The sequence below is a fragment of the Cervus canadensis genome, chromosome 15, assembly GCF_019320065.1.
Source record: "Cervus canadensis isolate Bull #8, Minnesota chromosome 15, ASM1932006v1, whole genome shotgun sequence".
In the NCBI taxonomy this organism is placed as follows: Eukaryota; Metazoa; Chordata; class Mammalia; order Artiodactyla; family Cervidae; genus Cervus; species Cervus canadensis.
The window spans coordinates 58,046,030-58,065,525 of NC_057400.1; the positions used below are offsets into that span (position 1 = coordinate 58,046,030).

The 19,496-nt window shown below is 38.8% G+C and overlaps 1 protein-coding gene across 3 annotated transcripts in view; it reads right to left on the reverse strand.

Annotated features, from left to right (window-relative positions):
- CWC22 (CWC22 spliceosome associated protein homolog) overlaps positions 1 to 17,883 on the reverse strand; it is a 63,315-nt gene extending 45,432 nt beyond the window's left edge. The window contains exons 1-2 of one of the 3 annotated variants that reach the window (XM_043487803.1): positions 17,707 to 17,870; positions 646 to 785 (exon numbers count right to left, since the gene is read on the reverse strand). In XM_043487803.1, the coding sequence (XP_043343738.1) occupies positions 646 to 672 (27 nt within the window). In that variant the 5' untranslated portion in view covers positions 673 to 785; positions 17,707 to 17,870. Of the gene's footprint in view, positions 1 to 645; positions 786 to 11,986; positions 12,246 to 17,706 lie in introns of those variants that run through there. The other 2 variants (XM_043487804.1, XM_043487805.1) reach the window with 2 other exon arrangements.
- Positions 17,884 to 19,496: the final 1,613 nt, after the last annotated feature.

Sequence of the window (19,496 nt, forward strand, 5' to 3'; positions counted from 1 at the left end):
TACATAATCCACTTACATATTAAGTTTATGATCTATTTGCTTTCTCCACCACTAGAATGTAAACTCTACAAGACCAAGGAATCTTGTTTTATTCACCATTTTACCCAAAGTGCTCAAAACAATCACTGGGACATCGTAAGAATTCAGCGAATATTTGGTGAATAAACAAATGTATAAAGTCTAAACTACAGCACAAAATAAGTAGCCCATTTATGCATCTGTAATATGCAACAAGAGGTTCACTTGTAGACAGACATGCAAAAACTGTGACCAACTGAGAAAGAAGATAATCATCTTCCATTTACACTCATGCAGGAAATAATGCTCTTTAAGAATGGTGGAATTTCCTGCTCTTATTTTTCTTTTATATATACATGCTCACTCACATATACTTTCTTGATTTACACACACATGCACACACTCATACACACACACACACCCTCCTCCACCCCTGTATGTTCTCTCAACTTACCACTTTACCATCTGGCCAAATATCTAGAGTTGAAATAGCATTAAGTTCAATGTGTGTATGACACAACTCTACTGTCTGGTTCTACTGCCCTAGTTATATAAATGCATTTTTGCTTAAAGGGTAGATAAATGACTATGAGTTTATGTTCTTTATTATAAGTTTCAAACACTTACCTTTATTTGTGCCACACTACTTTTCATTTTCTTTTGCCAGTTGATGTGATATGTCAAAGACTCCTTAAGCTGGCCCAAATAACAAATATCAAACAGGATGAATTCCTTGACAGTTCACCTTTTCTGTCTGCAAATGTCACCTATAAAATATACCAAAATAAACCTTTGTTAACACTAATAAGAAGTGTGTAAAATAATGACATGTCATTATTTTGGTAATTGTTGAAAAATGCTGAACTGACAGTTATGTTCATACACAACTGCCATTCAAGTATTTTATAAGAATAGCATAGCAGTAGTTTATAATTTATGGTATGGTATAAGGTAAGGAAATCACAAAAGTGAAATAGAAAAAAAATTAAAAGAGGTAGAGAATATACAGTAAAAACTGTGCTCAGCACCAAAGTAACTGAAAACAATTTAAAAAAAATCTAATTTGAATTGGAGAAAGGATGATACAGATTATCTCGTCCAATCCTTTAAGGATAAGAACACTGTCAGATAAGTCATTTCAATGTTCTAAGTTATAACAACGTTCCAAACTATAAAACAAGCTAGCGGCGGACTAGAAACCTAGCTTAACGACACCTGATTAGGTATTCTTTTCACTGGACCACATACACAAATAATCTAGGTACTATAAAGTACAGTGATACACAACTGCCATCACTTAATGCAGTTGGGAAGGTATATAAATCACTAAGTAAAGAAAAGTTTCCTTTACCATGGTTACCATGCTATCTAGATTAGTAAAAACAAAATATGGCTGATTCTTCACAAACATGTCAATCTACAAAGTATAACTGCAATCTAAAGCATATCATTGCCCAAGGACTCCCAGAGCAGAGAGAGCCAGAGAAGGCAAGTCCCATGCGCTCAATACACTCTCCCAAATTTCTGACTACACCTGAACCCATACACATACTAAAGAGAGTCCTGCTCAGGACCACGGAACTGAACACAGATGTGAACAACTCAAGAGACAGATGGGTTCAAGAGACAGAACTTGCAACTTAAGCCTTATCAAATAATTGCCTAAAGGGTCATCATTTCTCAGAGGAATACACCAGAATCCAAAGTCTTAACAGAATAGTAAAATGTCCATGATACAATTAAAAAATAACTTATCAGATAACTGTGGCCCAATCTTGAGAAAAAAGACAATCAAAGAAAACCAATACTGAGACACCAATCCAGATGATGAAATTAGCAAAAGAAGTTTTCAAAGCGTAGTCAAAAGTGAAAAGGAAGACATGCTTGTAAGGAATAAAAATATAGAAAATTTCAGGGGAAAAAACCCAAAACAAAAAACGAACCAAACTGAAATTCAAGGACTGAAAAATACATGAAGCAAAAAATTCACTGGACAGACTTAAGAGCAAAATGGAGATAAAGGAAAGCCAGTAAGTTTGATGTAAAAATCATTAAAAACTATCCAATCTAAAGAACAGAGAGAGAAATTTTAATGAACTGTATCAGGGATATGTAAGACAATATCAATGGGCATTGTGTAATTAAAGTACAAGAAGGAAAGAGAGAAAGAATGGGATAGAAGAAATATTTCAAGAAATAACAGCCAAGATATCCCCAAATTTGATGAAAGACACAAATTTACAGATTCAAGAAGCTTGAACACTCCCCAACAGGATACATATAAAGAAAATCACACTTACACAAATAGTTACATATAGTAGTCAGTAATCAAACTGCTGAAAACTAAAGATAAAGAGAAAATCCTGAGAGCAGCAAGAAGAAAAAAATAACACATTATACAAGGGGAATAATTCAAATTATTTCTGACTTTTCTTTAGAAACTAAGGAGACCAAAAGACAGTAGAATAATCTTTAAAGTGCTGAAAGATTAAGAAACTGCTAACCTCCAGCAAAAATAATCTTAAGAATGAAGATGAAATAAAGACATTTTTCTGACTGAACAAAGCAAACAAAAACAACTAAGAGAAATTAAGAGAATGCATCACCAGCAGACCTGCATTGCAAGAAATGCTAAGGGAAATAATACCAGATAGAAGTATGGATTTTCAAAAAGGAAAAAGTAACACTGGAAATGGTAACTGTCTCAAGAAATATAAAAGACTACATTTTCCTTTACCTAAAATACACAGATCTGTTTAAAGCAGATACTATGTTGGAGAAGACTCTTGAGAGTCCCTTGGACTGCAAGGAGATCCAACCAGTCCATCCTAAAGGAAATCAGTCTTGAATATTTATTGGAAGGATTGATGCTGAAGCTGAAACTCCAATAATTTGGCCACCTGATGCGAAGAACTGATTCATTTGAAAAGACCCTGATGCTAGGAAAGACTGAAGGTGGGAGGAGAAGGGGACAACAGAAGATGAGATGGTTGGATGGCATCACTGACTCAACAGACATGAGTTTGAGTAAACTCTGGGAGTTAGTGATGGACTGGGAGGCCTGGTGTACTGCTGTCCATAGAGTTGCAAAGAGTTAAACATAACTGAGCGACTGAACTGAACTATAATGTCTTGAGAGGGCATAGTGTATGTATGCAGATATTTGTGGACTAAAATGGACCTACATGAGGCAAGGTTCCTGATTTTTTTCTGAGGCAGTACAATATGAACTCTAAGAAGGCTGTGAAAAGCTAAGGATAGACTTTATGTTCTTTAGAGAAATGACAAAAAAAATGTAAATAAATATAACCAAAATGTCTACAGATAAATTAAAATGGAATTAAAAAAATAATTTATAAATGCAGGAGAGAAGGAACAAAAAACAGAGGACAAAAAGAAAAAAATAAGATGGCAAACTTAATTAACTCTATGAATTATGTCAAGTATTAATAAACAAACATTTCTAAATAAAAAACAGAAGCTACTCCTCCCTCACTTCAGGGGATACAGCCCTGAAGGTATTATAACCTAGTCTTGGCTGGATTTTAGGTCCCACTTGCCTCCTCAAAATGACTAACACAATGTGTATTTGCCATACAGAAATCACATGATTCCTTTCAAAGATCCTGTTTTTACGGCTATAAATGTATAGAGCTATAAAACTAAAAAAATTTTATTCAACAAACTTTTGCCCAAAGGTAATGGCATTTTTTTAACCTCTACAAGCACCATCATTATATTCTAGTATATCCTTATCATCTAGTATTATTTATATATACATTTATTCAATAACAACAAACATTTATTACACTTGTATTTTGCCAGGCATCCTTTTAAGAACTGGGTAGACAGCAATGAACAATCCTAACAAAATTCCTTGCCCACACGGAGCTTACTTATAAATTTATTTATAGATTAACTTATAAAAAGTAAAGTTAATTTATTTACAAAAAGTAAATCTATAATGATAAGCAAAGAACTCAGCTACTAAGAAAGCAAAGTGGCTGGCTGGGTCTTTTTTTTAACACATGTCATTTCAGATCATTACTTAATACTATAAAACAAGATCCTGAAGTCACTATGTTAAAAAAAAAAAGTGGAATATGAAAATCTGCACGGCTGGAGAATTACTTGTACATATATTAGGGCCCACCTGACTTACTTAGAAGAAGATCCGTATACAGGGGTGGCGGGGGGCGGAGGGGAATACCTAGGCACACTGATTTTACGAAGGCATCCCCAAGGTAATTCCAATATCCAACTCTTCCTCAAGATTTCTCAGCCTTCCAATTCTGAACGAGAAACTGGTTATCAATTTGTCTGAAATCATGAGTCAAGGACAGGACTCCACAGCTTACCTACTTTGTAGTGAAGAACTTAAGACATAAATCATTTCAAAAGGGAAACATAAATTCAAATATTAATCCTTAACTAACTGGTAAAAAGCACATACATGTATGTAAAAAGCAAAAATCAGTATCAGTGCTTTTTACATCTGAGAAATCTGGGCACCATTCATAGGGAGAAAACTCTCACTCATAATGCACTGGCGGCCAGCGCACAGGCTTTTTGGAGCTTAGGACATCAGCCGTGATAATTAAAGTAACAGTATCCACCATAACGGGCTTCCCAGTGGTGCTTTTGGTTAAGAACTTGCTGCCAATCCAGGAGATATAAGAGATGGGGGGTCCGATCCATGGGTCAGGAAGATCAACTAGAGAAGGGCATGGCAACCCACTCCAGTATTCTTGCCTGTAGAATCCCACGGACAGAGGAGCCTGACAGGCTGCAGTCCACAGGGTCGCAAAGAGTCGGACACGACTGAAAGGACTTTAGCATGCACGCATCTGTTATAACATGATCACAAACACAAATTTAAGCACTGAACTGGAGTCATCCAGATGACAAAATATGTTCATGAAACACTTTTATTATCTTTAAAATGAAAATAAAACATGAAAAATTGAGAGAGGGCAAGAAAAGGAAAAAACCTGCATCAGAATTCAGTCTTCCTATGTAAACTAGATATGTATCTGATAACAGTAATTGTTTCAATGATTATGTACTTCTCAAGTTAAAAAATGCATATATGTACACTGGAATAAACAGTAAAAATTTTCTTGCCCGTAGGCTTAAATATGCTTATTAACTGTGAGATATGGAACATACTTTATGTAAAAATTAAAAGCCTAGAGAACTGTTAATGTCCTTACTATTCATCGTGTGTCCTTACTCCTGGGATGATCTATACGATACCTCAATAGAGGATTCCATTCTCTTCTATTTTAATAAAGTTGTTATACAAATTAATTGGGGTTTCCCCGGTGGCACAGTGGTAAAGAATCTGCCTGCCAATGTGGGAGACACTAGAGACGTGAGTTCGATCGCTAGGTCAGGAAGATCCCCTGGAGTAGGAAATGGCAACCCACTCCAGTATTCTTGCCTGGAAAACTCCATGGACAGGGGAGCCTGGAGGACGACAGTCCACGGGGTACGACTGAGCACGCACGCACAAACATACCCTGCCACCACCACAAATTAACTGTAACCACAAATTACATTCACCAAGACTCCCTCTATGAACTAGGCTAAAGAAATGAACTGTCCAAAATGAACCTCAAAAGAATCTAATCTAAGTAAAAGACTCTGCCTGGTACTCATTACGTTTTGCAGGGAATATGCTGGTGGATACTGCTGCCATCAATCACTGTGACTCATTTTCAGGACTTTTCTGATCCAGAAGGAGAAAACACAGAAGACAGAACAAAGCCCTCCTTCAACAGATGCTAGACGCCAGTAACTGCCATAGACTCATTTGCATTATTTTTGTCCTTGATCCTCTTATTTTTTTTCTGCTCTCTGCTAGCGGACACTTCTAGATCAGCACTGTACAAAAAGATTTTCTGCACTGATGGACAGGTTCTTTTTCTGAACTGTCAGTAGCCACTATACCAATACAATAGTCACTGGCCACATGCGGCTATTGAGAACTTCAAATATACCTAGTGGAAATGAGAAAATTAATTTTATATGATTTTAATTACATTTATATTTAAACATGAATAACCACATGTGGCTACTGGTTACCATACTAAACAACACAATTCTAAATGATTAGCAGACACTGGAGGCTTTTTAGTCAGGGCATTCTGAATCCTTGTTTTGACAATCGCCAGATACGATATTCAAATTTCTCCAAGCCAGGCTTCAATAATACGTGAACCAGGAACTTCCAGATGTTCAAGCTGGTTTTAGAAAAGGTAGAGGAACCAGAGGTCAAATTGCCAACATCTGCTAGATCATCAAAAAAGCAAGAGAATTCCAGAGAAACATCTATTTCTGCTTTATTGACTATGCCAAAGCCTTTGACTGTGTGGATCACAACACTGGAAAATTCTTAAAGAGATGGGAATACCAGACCACCTGACCTGCCTCTTGAGAAATCTGTATGCAGGTCAGGAAGCAACAGTCAGAACTGAACATGGAACAACAGACTGGTTCCAAATAGGAAAAGGAGTCCGTCAAGGCTGTATATTGTCACCCTGCTTATTTAACTTATATGCAGAGTACATCATGAGAAATGCTGGGCTGGAGGAAGCAAAAGCTGGAATCAAGATTGCCAGGAGAAATACCAATAACCTCAGATATGCAGATGACACCACCCTTATGGCAGAAAGTGAAAAAAAACTAAAGAGTCTCTTGATGAAAGTGAAAGAGGAGAGTGAAGAAGTTGGCTTAAAACTGAACATTCAGAAAACTAAGATCATGGTATTGGGTCCCACCATTTCATGGCAAATAGATGGGGAAACAGTGGAAACAGTGGCTGACTTTATTTTTCTGGGCTCCAAAATCACTGCAGATGGTGATTGCAGCCATGAAATTAAAAGACGCTTGCTCCTGGAAAGAAAAGGTATGACCAACCTAGACAGCATATTAAAAAGCAGAGATACTACTTTGCCAACAAAGGTCCATCTAGTCAAGGCTATGGTTTTTCCAGTAGTCATGTATGGATGTGAGAGTCGGACTGTAAAGAAAGCTGAGCACCAAAGAATTGATACTTTTGAACTGTGGTGTTGGAGAAGACTTGAGAGTCCCTTGGACTGCAAGGAGATCCAACCAGTCCTTAGTGTTCACTGGAAGAACTGATGTTGAAGCTGAAACTCCAATACTTTGGCCACCTGGTGTGAAGAACTGACTCATTTGAAAAGACCCTGATGTTGGGAAAGATTGAAGGTGGGAGGAGAAGGGGACAACAGAGAATAAGATGGCTCTTTAGTTTACAAGTTCTCTCTTGTCTACAAATGCCTGCCTAGACCAGATATCTGACGAGCACTAAGTGCATCACTGGGGATTTTTTATTGATGGACTTTAACATACAAGACAAATGAAGCACTTTCTTCAACAATTCGATGACATGGAGGACAAAAAAAGAAAGAAATGGGTGGTACAACTGTTAAAAGAGGCTTAACAGACTTAACACATGTAATATGTGGACTGTGTTTAGATCCAAAGTTGAACAATTTGCCCTACTCTATAATGGGGTATGTTTATATTGTAGGATCCATGCTAACTTGAAATGAGCACTAACTCAGTTAACTAATATCTTCTATGCAGTCTTTCTTCCAAATAAAGGAGGCAGACTGGACGTCTCTTCTCTTAATGGGGGACAAAATAATGGAAGAGGACACTTTCTAGTCCAGTAATACTATGAACTTGCTGAAAAGTACTATATGCACATCTGGGTTTCTGGGTAGAAGAATGTGAACAGGGTGGGATCTGGACTTTCAGAAATACTTAAATCCATACAGATAAACATATTTTCAACCCAAGAGAACTTACCTTAGCATGTACCTAAAATAAGATGTATTTCAAAATCAGCCTTTACCTACATACCTATATAGTGTATACTATATACCTATATAGGCTTTATATATAGTGTGCCCAAATTGATAATAAAGGAGATAGTCTAAGCTCTAGTACCAACAATTTATAAGCATTCAAAAAGCATTTTTCTCAACCGTAAAACATGTTTTCCAATGAGGTAAGTCATTTTAAAATAATGTGATGGTTAGTGACCCGTGGCTGACAGGAATGATACAACGGTGAACACAGTTTGCCCAATGCTGTTCGAAACCAGCCAAAGGGAAGAATGCCAATGTATATAGCAGCTCCACAACACACTAATTTGCCATCTACACTAACAATTCTACAGCACATTACAATGATGTTTCTGAGATATCTGAGATGAACTAATTACATTTCCTGTGTCAGGAGTCACAAACATCTAATTTAGTCAGATAATAATAACAACAAAAACAAATAAATAATAAATTGTTATAGTCACAAAGACACTATACCAGGCACTTCATTTCTATATTCTTATTCAACCTTCATTGTTACCCTGCTTTTGTGACTTTTTTAAGCCTTATTTTTCAATGGGAAAACTGAGGTACAGACAGTTGAAGCGATGTGTACAAATAAATCACTGCTAGTACGTGACAGAGCTAAAATTCAAGAAAGTTTATCTGATGCCAAACCATCTGATACTGCATCCCAAGGAAAATACCAACATTAGTAAGCTGATGCCAAACTGGTAAATTATAAAATGTAAAAAGATACAATCTATATATACTATGCATAAAATTTTCCTAAACTGATCCATTAAAAGTTCCAGATAGTAAAGGTTTTGATGTTAATATAATGAGGCCCTACTTTTTTTAAACATGAATAATAATGCTAAGGATTCCTTTATTTAATTTGCATACCAAGAATTCACTGTGACCAGGTACAATATGAGCAAATAAATCACTTGACTATTGTGCAATATCTAGTATTTTTCTTGATGATCCCTCTTGGGTCTAAAACCTGGTTTCTCTTCTCATCCTACACACATAAACACATACACAAAACCTGGTTTCTCTTCTCATCCTACACTCACACACACATGGCAATTTTTAATGCCTTTAATTTCAAATTATCTCATCCATTTAAGTTTACTGAGTTTTCTTGCTGATCAGTGTCATCTTTCACCTTTCTACCCTTCAACCGTCATCACCAAATACTTTTCTGGCAATCAAGTACAATCTGTTACATTTCTATGTCCCAAAACACAAGAGTGAAATTGATAATACTGTAGACTGTTATCCCAGTTCTAACAAAAAATGCATAAAGTACTATCATCGTCCAGATTTATACAGAATATGCCTACAGGGAAATTCTGAGAGTTCAATATGTGCATGCTTGATACATAGACTAATTGGAAATTCCTGCAACGAGAGTAATTTATCTAGAGTTTATAGCTCTCACTGCTCTTCTTAGCATCACTGTGTGCATTTCATGATGAATTATTAAATTTTTCTCTCCTTGTCACAAGTCAGTCACTCAGCAAAACCACACCTACTCTCCTGAGCAAGAAGAATATTTCATAATAAGAAGATGTTGTTTCAGCAAGCATCAGAAAACAAAATACTTAATAAGATTTTTAAGAAGACTGCTTTAGACTAGTAACTGGAAACTATAAAATTATATACTCTGCAATTATCTCAAAACTTCAAGAAACAGGAAAATATTCAACTAATTAATGCACTACTCTCTCAATTATTTCAAAATAAAACATTTACCACTGTCCCTTAGGTATCTTCAACCCATGTTAGAGGAACTTATGGAAATATACTATCATAAAATTTTTAAAAGAAAGTTAAAGAAGTCGATTTCCTTTAGTTTGCTCTTCTGCATTCTACATAGTAACAGTAAGCATGGCAAACTCCAAACATTATAACAGAGTTTAAAACAAAAAACAAAATAAGAAAATGTAATAGTAAATAGCATTCAAATTAAAAGCTAGTTCAAATCTGTTCTTAACACAAAAATGTAATAGAAAGGTGGTGTTGATGGAATCCTTTGAAAAATTTCCAAATAGGACACAAACCGATGACCCTTCCAAATAGCGACTTTCCTTTTCAGGGAACAGATAGGAATAACAGATTGGCCACAGTTCTTAAGCATTAATGACAAGATTGCCATGGCCTTTCCCTATTTGTACTAGAGGAAAAAGAAACATTGTTTAAGAAAACTGCTTCCTTATTTTTTCTTGCTATTTTTTTGAAAACATACATATTAGCAAGAAATTTGCCCCATGATATGCCACGTAAGAAAAAATTTGATACTGTAATTTGATTTCAGCACAGGTTCACAAAATCAAGAAAATAAAAGGGCCAAAACTTTTCAAGAAAAGTCACAAGAGTGACAATCCCTTATGTGCAATTCTGAAATCCGAAATGTCTTAAAAACACAGATTTTTGGTAAACTCATTTGGCAGCAAAACTTGACATGCACTAACTCAAAACTTTATGTGACTCTTCACATGATGTACTATAGAAATATTACATGTATTGGACTAGATGATGTTGCCCTGGGACCCCAAAAGGGGGATTACTTAATAAATATATCTGCACTGTATTCCCTCTGTAAAATCTGAACAAATTCTGAATGTCAAATCAGAATTACCAATACAAACACAGAAATGCAGATCTGTTCTCCCTGTTTGCTCTCTGATAGACTACAGTACACCAGGTGTGTGCTTTGATGCATAACCATTTGAGTGACTAAAGGTTACCACGTAGAAGTAACAGGGTTAGAAGCTGTGCAGATAGTATTAGACATTGTTTGGGTTTTTAAGCGATGAGGAATAAACAGCATAAACACTTCTGACTGGTCTTTAACTCTATGTAGGGAAGACAGCACCAACTTGGGGACTTCTTATGACAGTGAGACTCAGATGAGTAAAAAAAAAAAAGACAAAATCTCAAAGTTCTTGTCATTTTTTAAGAACTCAGTGACACCAATGTGTGTGTGTTAAGTTGCTTCGGTGGTGCCTGACTCTTTGTGACCCCATGGAATGTGGCCCCCCAGGCTCCTCTGTCCATGGAATTCTCCGGGCAAAAATACTGGAGTGGACTGCCATTTCCTTTTCCAAGACTAACATTCATACCAAAAATCACTCATTATAAATTGAGAGAGTGTTAACCCCCATTCACTTCCCACATCATGAAGCCAATCCATATTAGTCTGTGTTAAGTTACCAAAGAAATTAAAATGATAATCATCATATTAATATGCTACCTAAACTTTTTAAAAAAGTCTTTTTTGGTACATGGGAAGATCCAGCCTTTTCCCTAGAATGCAGGCTCTATGAGAGCAGCAAGTTGTTGATTTTTGTTTCAAAATCTCTATCAGCTACTTCTGGATTTACAGTATTGATTTCCAAATAAGTTAGTTTTCAAGAAAAATTCTACATGTTGAACTTATTTACTGATTCATTTGAATATAAATTATGACATTTATGGGGCAAATTCCCTTTATCTTGCCCCCTCTCTAATTCCATTCTCTTTCTCTACACAACCAAGCTTTTTCTGGTAGATAAGTTCACATGAAGTGCCTCTAACTCTTCAGTTCAGTTCAGTTCAGTCACTCAGTCGCGTCCAACTCTGCGACTCCATGAATCGCAGCACGCCAGGCCTCCCTGTCCATCACCAACTCCCGGAATTTACTCAAACTCATGTCCATCGAGTCGGTGATGCCATCCGGCCATCTCATCCTCTGTCATCCCCTTCTTCTCCTGCCCTCAATCTTTCCCAGTATCAGGGTCTTTTCAAATGAGTCAACTCTTCACATGAGGTGGCCAAAGTATTGGAGTTTCAGCTTCAGCATCAGTCCTTCCAATGAACACCCAGGGCTGATCTCCTTTAGGATGGACTGGTTAGATCTCCTTGCAGTCCAAGGGACTCTCAAGAGTCTTCTCCAACACCACAGTTCAAAAGCATCAATTTTTCGGCGCTCATTTTTCTTCACAGTCCAACTCTCACATCCATAATGACCACTGGAAAAACCACAGCCTTGACTAGATGGACCTTTGTTAACCCCTCTTACCACAATTTGGTTTCCACTCTTAGGATTCCACAGTACTTACCAAGGTTACATAATGACTTTCTTGTTGCTAAATCCAGGGGCCACTTCCTTCTTTTATGACACTGTACAGTATTTGGTACTGCTAACCACCTTCTTGAAGTTCTCATTTCTCAACTTCTATCACAGATACCAAGTTCATCTGGTTTTGCTTCTGTCTCTTCCTCTGTCCACCCCTCTAACAGTTTACCATTCCATAGCGTTTAATCTTTGCTCAGGCAGTTTTGTCTGTTTTGTTCACTATTATAATCCCAGAAGTCTCTCAATACCTGGTAAATGAACAAATGAATAGTCCTTATCTTTTCTTTCTCCACATTCTCTCCGGAAGACCATCTCCACTTCCACATCCTAGGCTAATACTCATAAGAACGATTTTACTTCATCCAATCTTTTCTACAGTGTTCCAAGCCTTTATCTCCGAATGCCTATAGAAACCTCCGTGTGGATGCACCAAAAGCCCGCTGAACTACAGAAGTCCAAATTGGAACTCATTTCCTCCTCTCCTCAAACCAGCACTTCCTCTAAAATATTACCTGTAAAACTAGGCAAGTGACAATTTCCTCATTCCCAGTCAGTCATCAAATCTAACTGATCCTATCTTCTCAGTTAACAGGAGACAGAATCAAATCTGCCCATTTCCCCCCATTCTCTCTGCCACTGTATATAGGAGAAAAGTAGGGGGAAGGCTCCATTTAGGGAAGATCCTATAAGATAATCCCTGGTTTCATTTTAGAAGAAGGCAAAATAGTTTTGACCTCTCTAATGAGATTTCTCACAGGTCTTCTTTATCTCCAGAATATAAGGACTTTCCCAACTTACCTCTAAAAAACATACTACACACCTGTAGGGCTCCACTGCATTCTACCTACACAGAGCAAACAGATTCTTTAAATACCTGTAATGCTGCCCAGAGAGAAATCCAGGCCTTAAATTAAAAGCACATTCCACTACAATATAACTATTATTTCACACTTTCAAATTTCCTTCTAAGTTTTTAAAATGAAAATTTTGTCTCAATGCCTACTCTATCTACCATCAGTCTCCTTATTTCAGTCTTTAATAGAAAAGAGTTCTTTAGTAGCAGTTCTTCTCGTTAACTGAATAAAAATAAATCTTAAGGGATATCTCTGGGGCTTCCCAGGTGGTGCAGTGGTAAGGAATCCGCCTGCCAATACAGGCGATGCAAGAGATGTGAGTTTGACCCCGGGGTCAAGAAGATACTCCTAGAGCAGGAAATGGCAACCCCACTGCAGTATTCTTACCTGGAGAATTCCACGGACAGAAGAGCCTGGAGGGCTACAGTCCAGGGGGTCACCAAGTGTCAGACACGACTAAGCACACACACACAAGGGACATCTCCACTGCTGCTATGCCTTTAATCACCTGTACTCAGACCCTCTGAAGCCCACCTCATCTTGCCTTCTCGTTACCCCACACTTCACTTGGTTCACACAGCTCAAGAGGCCAGCAGCAGAACTCAACTTTCCTCATTAATCCCAGCACCTGATTCACTGAATAAATATTGTCAGTATGGGTTTTACTGATCTGTGATTAAGTTAAATTTATACCCATTGTCATGGTAACAAAGAAAAGACAAAAAACCTTACATTTAAAACCTACATAACCCTCACCACTTGTGGCAAAGAAACAGCTCCGGCGCATCTAACCACCCACTGAACAGTCCCTTTTTCGTTTTGTCTTTAAAGCTTGCATTTGTGAGTAAAGTCTCCTTTGTGAGATTTTTTATAACTGAAAAATTTTGTATGGGAGAAACAGGAAAATAGAATGAAAAGAACTGATATTTATATTAAAAAGTGGTTCAGAAAAGCACTTAAGAGAAAGGTTTAAAGGTTGAGAAAAAGCAGGATGGTCATGGTCTTTTTCTTTTTACTTTACCCCCAATTCTTTGGAAGCAAATTAAGAATAGAGGGTCAAAGGCAGTGTGTGTATCTTGTGAGGGGAGATGTATGTTAAGCTGTGAACAAGACACTGAGGTCTGAGAAAAGAGTGCCTATTATCAGGCAGAGCAGAGAAATCTAAGTGCTACAGCAATGTTATAAACACAATACTATTAGAAAAGTGGAAGGGCAAGTAGTGGGTCTGGGGAACACAGAAAGAAATCGGTCTAGAAGCTGGATTTTGAAGGACAAGTAGGTCATTCAGGCAATGAGATAGCATGTATAAGGACTCAGAGGCACGAAAGACCTTGTAGAACACTGGATCCTTGAAGTTCTTGGTCACTGCTATATATCCACTGTATAACAGTGCCTGCTACTTCATAGGTTCCAATTCTAAAATCAAATATAAAAGGAGGTGTGTAAGCTTTTGATGCTTGCTCCTAATTCTTCCTAGGAAGAACTCCCTATAATGATATCTGACAACTTCTTTACCATGGAATACCATAACAGTCTCATCCCACGTATCAACCCCTGCTTCTAGGAATGGCCAAGCTGTTGCCATCAACTGTATCAAGACAGTACCATAAGGAGCAAAACCGTCCCTGTCTTTACCACCACCCTCCCTCGGTTAACCTGGAGAGAAGCTTTAATATACCTCCCTATGAGATGAAAAAGGTATCAGTTCCTTTCCTACCAGTTCCAATCCAAGAGGAAATCTGACCCTCAAGGTGTAGTTACTTCAACTTACTAAAACAGGTCTAACTGCTGAAAACGTTGCATGCCTTCATTCATACCACTTTGTGCCCCCCTCCCCAAAATGCGTTCATCAGCTTGCTGTACTTAAGTATAAGGGCCAGATATGTTCTCTCAACTCTCACAGCACAGCTTTGAAGGTAGGCTTGCTGATGATTAAATGAAAGAGGCACTTAGTAAATCATAATCTAAATTTTAAATAAAATTTGAGGCCTCCACAGAGAAGTTTATAAAGTAGCCCCTAAATACAGCACTATATTCTAGACCAGAGACTCCTGTCATCAGGGCTAGAATAAACCTGTCCTGATAAACTAATTCAGGAAAGGACTCACAGGGTAGCTTTCAAGGTGAAAATACCAAACTCTAGTCTGATCCATTTATGAGTTAAGCTCAAAGTCAAATTAAAGATGAACCTCCACTGGGTCTCACCCTCCCATTAGCCAACCTATTTCATAATCAAGGGACCCTTAGGTCCCCCGGGCAAGGCAGCCCACACCATTTTTTTGGTATCTGTTCAATGGGAAAAGATTTAGCTTAACTACAAATAGCAAAGGTTTGCTTTAATCACTGCTTCCTCCCCTGGTATATTACTCTTGAAGAAAAGGCTTTGAAAATACGAACTTCCTTGTAGGCCTTGAAATGTCTCTCAATGTCCACTTGAGAAATGAATATACTGAGATAAAATATTTAGGCTACAGGCTTATTAAAGTCTGGAGGTTTGCTAAAACTAATAGGCCAAGAGGCCTTTTTATTCCATTACCCTCCCATGCTAGGATTCTCAGATTTAAACAGAGAAGCAGAGAAAAGCAACAAGGAAGCCCTCAAAGTCACTAGTGGGATCAGCTATATTAGCAAAATCCACTTCTTTCTTAAACTAGCTGTAGGCTAGCAGTGACATACATCAAGTTAGGGATACACCTATACACCTAACTTGATGATGGTGTGATCACTCACTTAGAGCCAGACATCCTGAAATGTGAAGTTAAGTGGGCCTTAGGAAGCATCACTACAAACAAAGCTAGTGGAGGTGATGGAATTCCGGCTGAGCTATTTCAAGTCCTAAAATATGATGCTGTTAAAATGCTGCATTCAGTATGCCAACAAATTTGGAAAACTCAGCAGTGGCCACAGGACTGGAAAAGGTCAGTTTTCATTCCAATCCCAAAGAATGCTCAAACTACCGCACAACTGCACTCATCTCACATGATAGCAAAGTAATGCTCAAAATCCTCTAAGCCAGGCTTCAACAGAAGTGAGAACTTCCAGATGTTCAATCTGGATTTAGAAAAGGTAGAAGAACCAGAGATCAAATTGCTGGATCATAGAAAAAGCAAGAGCGTTCCAGAAAAACATCTACTTCTGCTTTACTGACGACGCCAAAGCTTTTGACAGTGTGGATTACAACAGACTGGAAAATTCTTCAAGAGGTGGGAATACCAGACCACGTTACCTGCCTCCTGAGTAGTCTGTAGGCAGGTCAAGAAGCAAGTTAGAACCAGACATGGAACAACAGACTGGTTCCAAATTGGGAAAGGAGTATCTCAAGGCTATATATTGTCACTCTGCTTATTTAACTTATACGCAGAGTACATCATGCTAAATGCAGGGCTGGATGAAACACAAGCTGAAATCAAGACTGCTGGGAGAAATATCAATAACCTCAGATATGCAGATGACACCACCCTTATGGCAAAAGTGAAGAACTAAAGAGCCTCTTGATGAAAGTGAAAGAGGAGAGTGAAAAAGTTGGCTTAAAACTCAACATTCAAAAAACACATCATGGCATCCAGTCCCATCACTTCATGACAAATAGATGATGGAACAAAGGAACCAGTGACACATTTTATTTTGGGGGGCTCCAAAATCACTGCAGATCGTGATTGCAGCCATGAAATTAAAAGACACTTGCTTCTTGGGAAAAAAGCTATGAAAAACCTAGACAGCATATTAAAAAGCAGAGACATTACTTTGGAGACAAAGGTCAGTCTAGTCAAAGATACGGTTTTTCCAGCAGTTATGTATGGATATTAGGGGCCATTAGGAAAGCTGAGCGCCAAAGAATTGATGTTTCCGAAGTGTGGTGTTGGAGACGACTTTTGAGAGTCCCTTGGACAGCAAAGAGATCCAACCAATCCATCCTAAAGGAAACCAGTCCTGAATATTCATTGAAAGGACTGACCTTGAAGCAGAAACTCTAATATTTTGGCCACCTAATGCGAAGAGACGACTCAATGTAAAAGACCCTAATGCTGGTAAAGATTTAAATCAGGAGGAGAAGGGAACGACAGAGGACGAGATGATTGGATGGCATCACTGACTCAATGGACACCAGTCTGAACAAACTCCGGGAGATGGTGAAGGGCAGGGAAGCCTGGCGTGCTGCAGTCCATCCGGGGGCAAAGAGTAGGACACGACGGAACGACTGAAACACAAGTTACGAAAAGACAAAGGATAACAGAGGAAGAACACACATAATAATAAATGAACGGTCCTCAGAACTACGTGGTAAATGATGAAAAAGAAACGACTATGAAATTTTGAAGCAGTCACAAAAATACTTCGCCGGAAAGAGGAATGAGAGAACTTCCACAGCTTTTTAATAAACCACGGTTCATTAATCTCACACCTGTGGTTCGGGGCCCAGGCACTAAGAAAGGGTCCTTGGGCCCCGAACCAAGGACTCGAGAGGCTCCAAGTGATCCGCGCCCAAAACACACCTCACACGAAAGGAAAGGGTACCCGCGCTGGTGCTGGATTCCACCATAAAAGCCACCGCGGAGAGACAGCTCCAGGAACCTCCCGAGGAAGCTAGTCTGTCCGCGCAGGCACTCTCCATCCCACCGCGCACTCCCCATCCCACTCACTGGGGCTCTTCGGCCCGACCGACGCTCACAATCCAACCTCGCGGGCCACCGCGCGGCGGGAGACCCAAGCGAAACCGAAAGGCGCCCACGGCCACACCAGCGAGCCCCCACCTCCTCCTGGGGCCCCTTCATTTCCCACCCGGCCTGGCAACCTGCAACCCCAACTCCAACTCGCTGCCTGCAGCGAGTCTACGGACTTCGGTAATTACCTGGAGGTCCACCGCGCCGCCATCACACCGGAAGCACGTCACTTCCTTTTCCCCGGCCCCGCAGTGAGAGGAAGGCGGAACGTGAAATATATAAAAACCTGACGTAAACTGACTCTGATACGTTATTTTATTAACTTATTTTAAACATTGTTTTATAAGACCAGATTCAGAGCCGTCGATCCGGCCACACTTTTCCCTTCCCAAGACGGCGACAAAAGAGACACAAACTACAAAACCCAGAACCCTCCGCCAATGCGGGCGGAAATGACGTGCCCAGTTGTAGGCTGAGAAGGCAGCAATGCACGACGGGAATGATAGTTCTTCTGGATTTGCTCTGGAAGCTCACCGGTAACCTATTTCTGTCTTAAGATTTTTAAAAATTTACTGTAAACTTATTTCTCTGCAGTTGACAAAAAAAGGAGACCTTAGTGTAGCCACATTTCTGTGAAAATCTTAAGGAAACCAGACACCTTTTTAGACTTTTTACAATCGTCAAACCAAGAACCAAAACAAAAATGTTACGAACTGTAACAAGTGTTAAGTGCCTACCAGGTTCCAAGATTGCAAACCCAAGTGAATAGGAAAATATCGGACCCCAGAGTGAAGTAATGAGGAGAAACTAATTCTGTAGATAAGATGATGCCTCCATTTTAGGTAAAGGTACCAACCAGCTGGCGAGACACAGGAGAAAACTTTCTGACTGACTTGGAAATAGAAGTCTGAGGTAATCAGTAGAAGCATTTTCTTAATCATTGCTTTTCAAAAGTTACAGAACATAAATATTAAACTATTTGTTACTATTTTGGAAACTTCAGTTCAGTTCAGTCACTCAGTCCTGTCAGACCCTTTTCTACCCCTGGACTGCAGAACGGTAGGCCTCCCTGTCCATCTCCAACTCCAATACTCTGGCCACCTGATGTGAAGAACTGACTCATTTGAAAAGACCCTGTTGTTGGGAAAGATTGAAGGTGGGAGGAGAAGGGGATGGCAGAGGATGAGATGGTTGGACGGCATCACCGACTCAATGGACATGAGTTTGAATAAACTTCATATTACCAGATATCTGGTTCTAGGTAAGTGATCACACTATCATGATTATCTGGGTCATGAAGATCTTTTTTGTACAGTTCTTCTGTGTAATCTTGTCACGTCTTCCTAATATCTTCTGCTTCTGTTAGGTCCATACCATTTCTGTCCTTTACTGAGCCCATCTTTGCATGAAATGTTCCCTTGGTATTTCTAATTTTCTTGAAGAGATCTCTACTCTTTCCCATTCTATTGTTTTCCTCTATTTCTTTGCACTGATCACTGAGGAAGGCTTTCTTATCTCTCCTTGCTATTCTTTGGAACTCTGCATTCAAATGGGAATATCTTTCCTTTTCTCCTTTGCTTTTCGCTTCTCTTGTTTTCACAGTTATTTGTAAGGACTTCTCAGACAGCCATTTTGCTTTTTTGCATTATTTATTTGGAAACTTACCTTTCCTAAAACAACTGTATCTGTAAGTTCCTCAACTGTGTATAAGCCAGGCCTGGTTTCTCCAAGACTGAAGTATTATAATTTTAGAGTTCTGGTACTCCTCAAACCTTTCTAGAAGTAGAGAAGTCAAATGATTATGGATGAAGACATGGGAACAGAACAGCTTATGTTTAAATCATGAATCAGTTGATATACTCATGGACTATTGCCCTTAGGCAGGTTACTTTGCACTGTATGCCCACTTCCTGATCAGTTAGATTGGAATGATAATAGCCCCCACCCCCTAGAATAGTTTTAAGGATTGTATTAATTG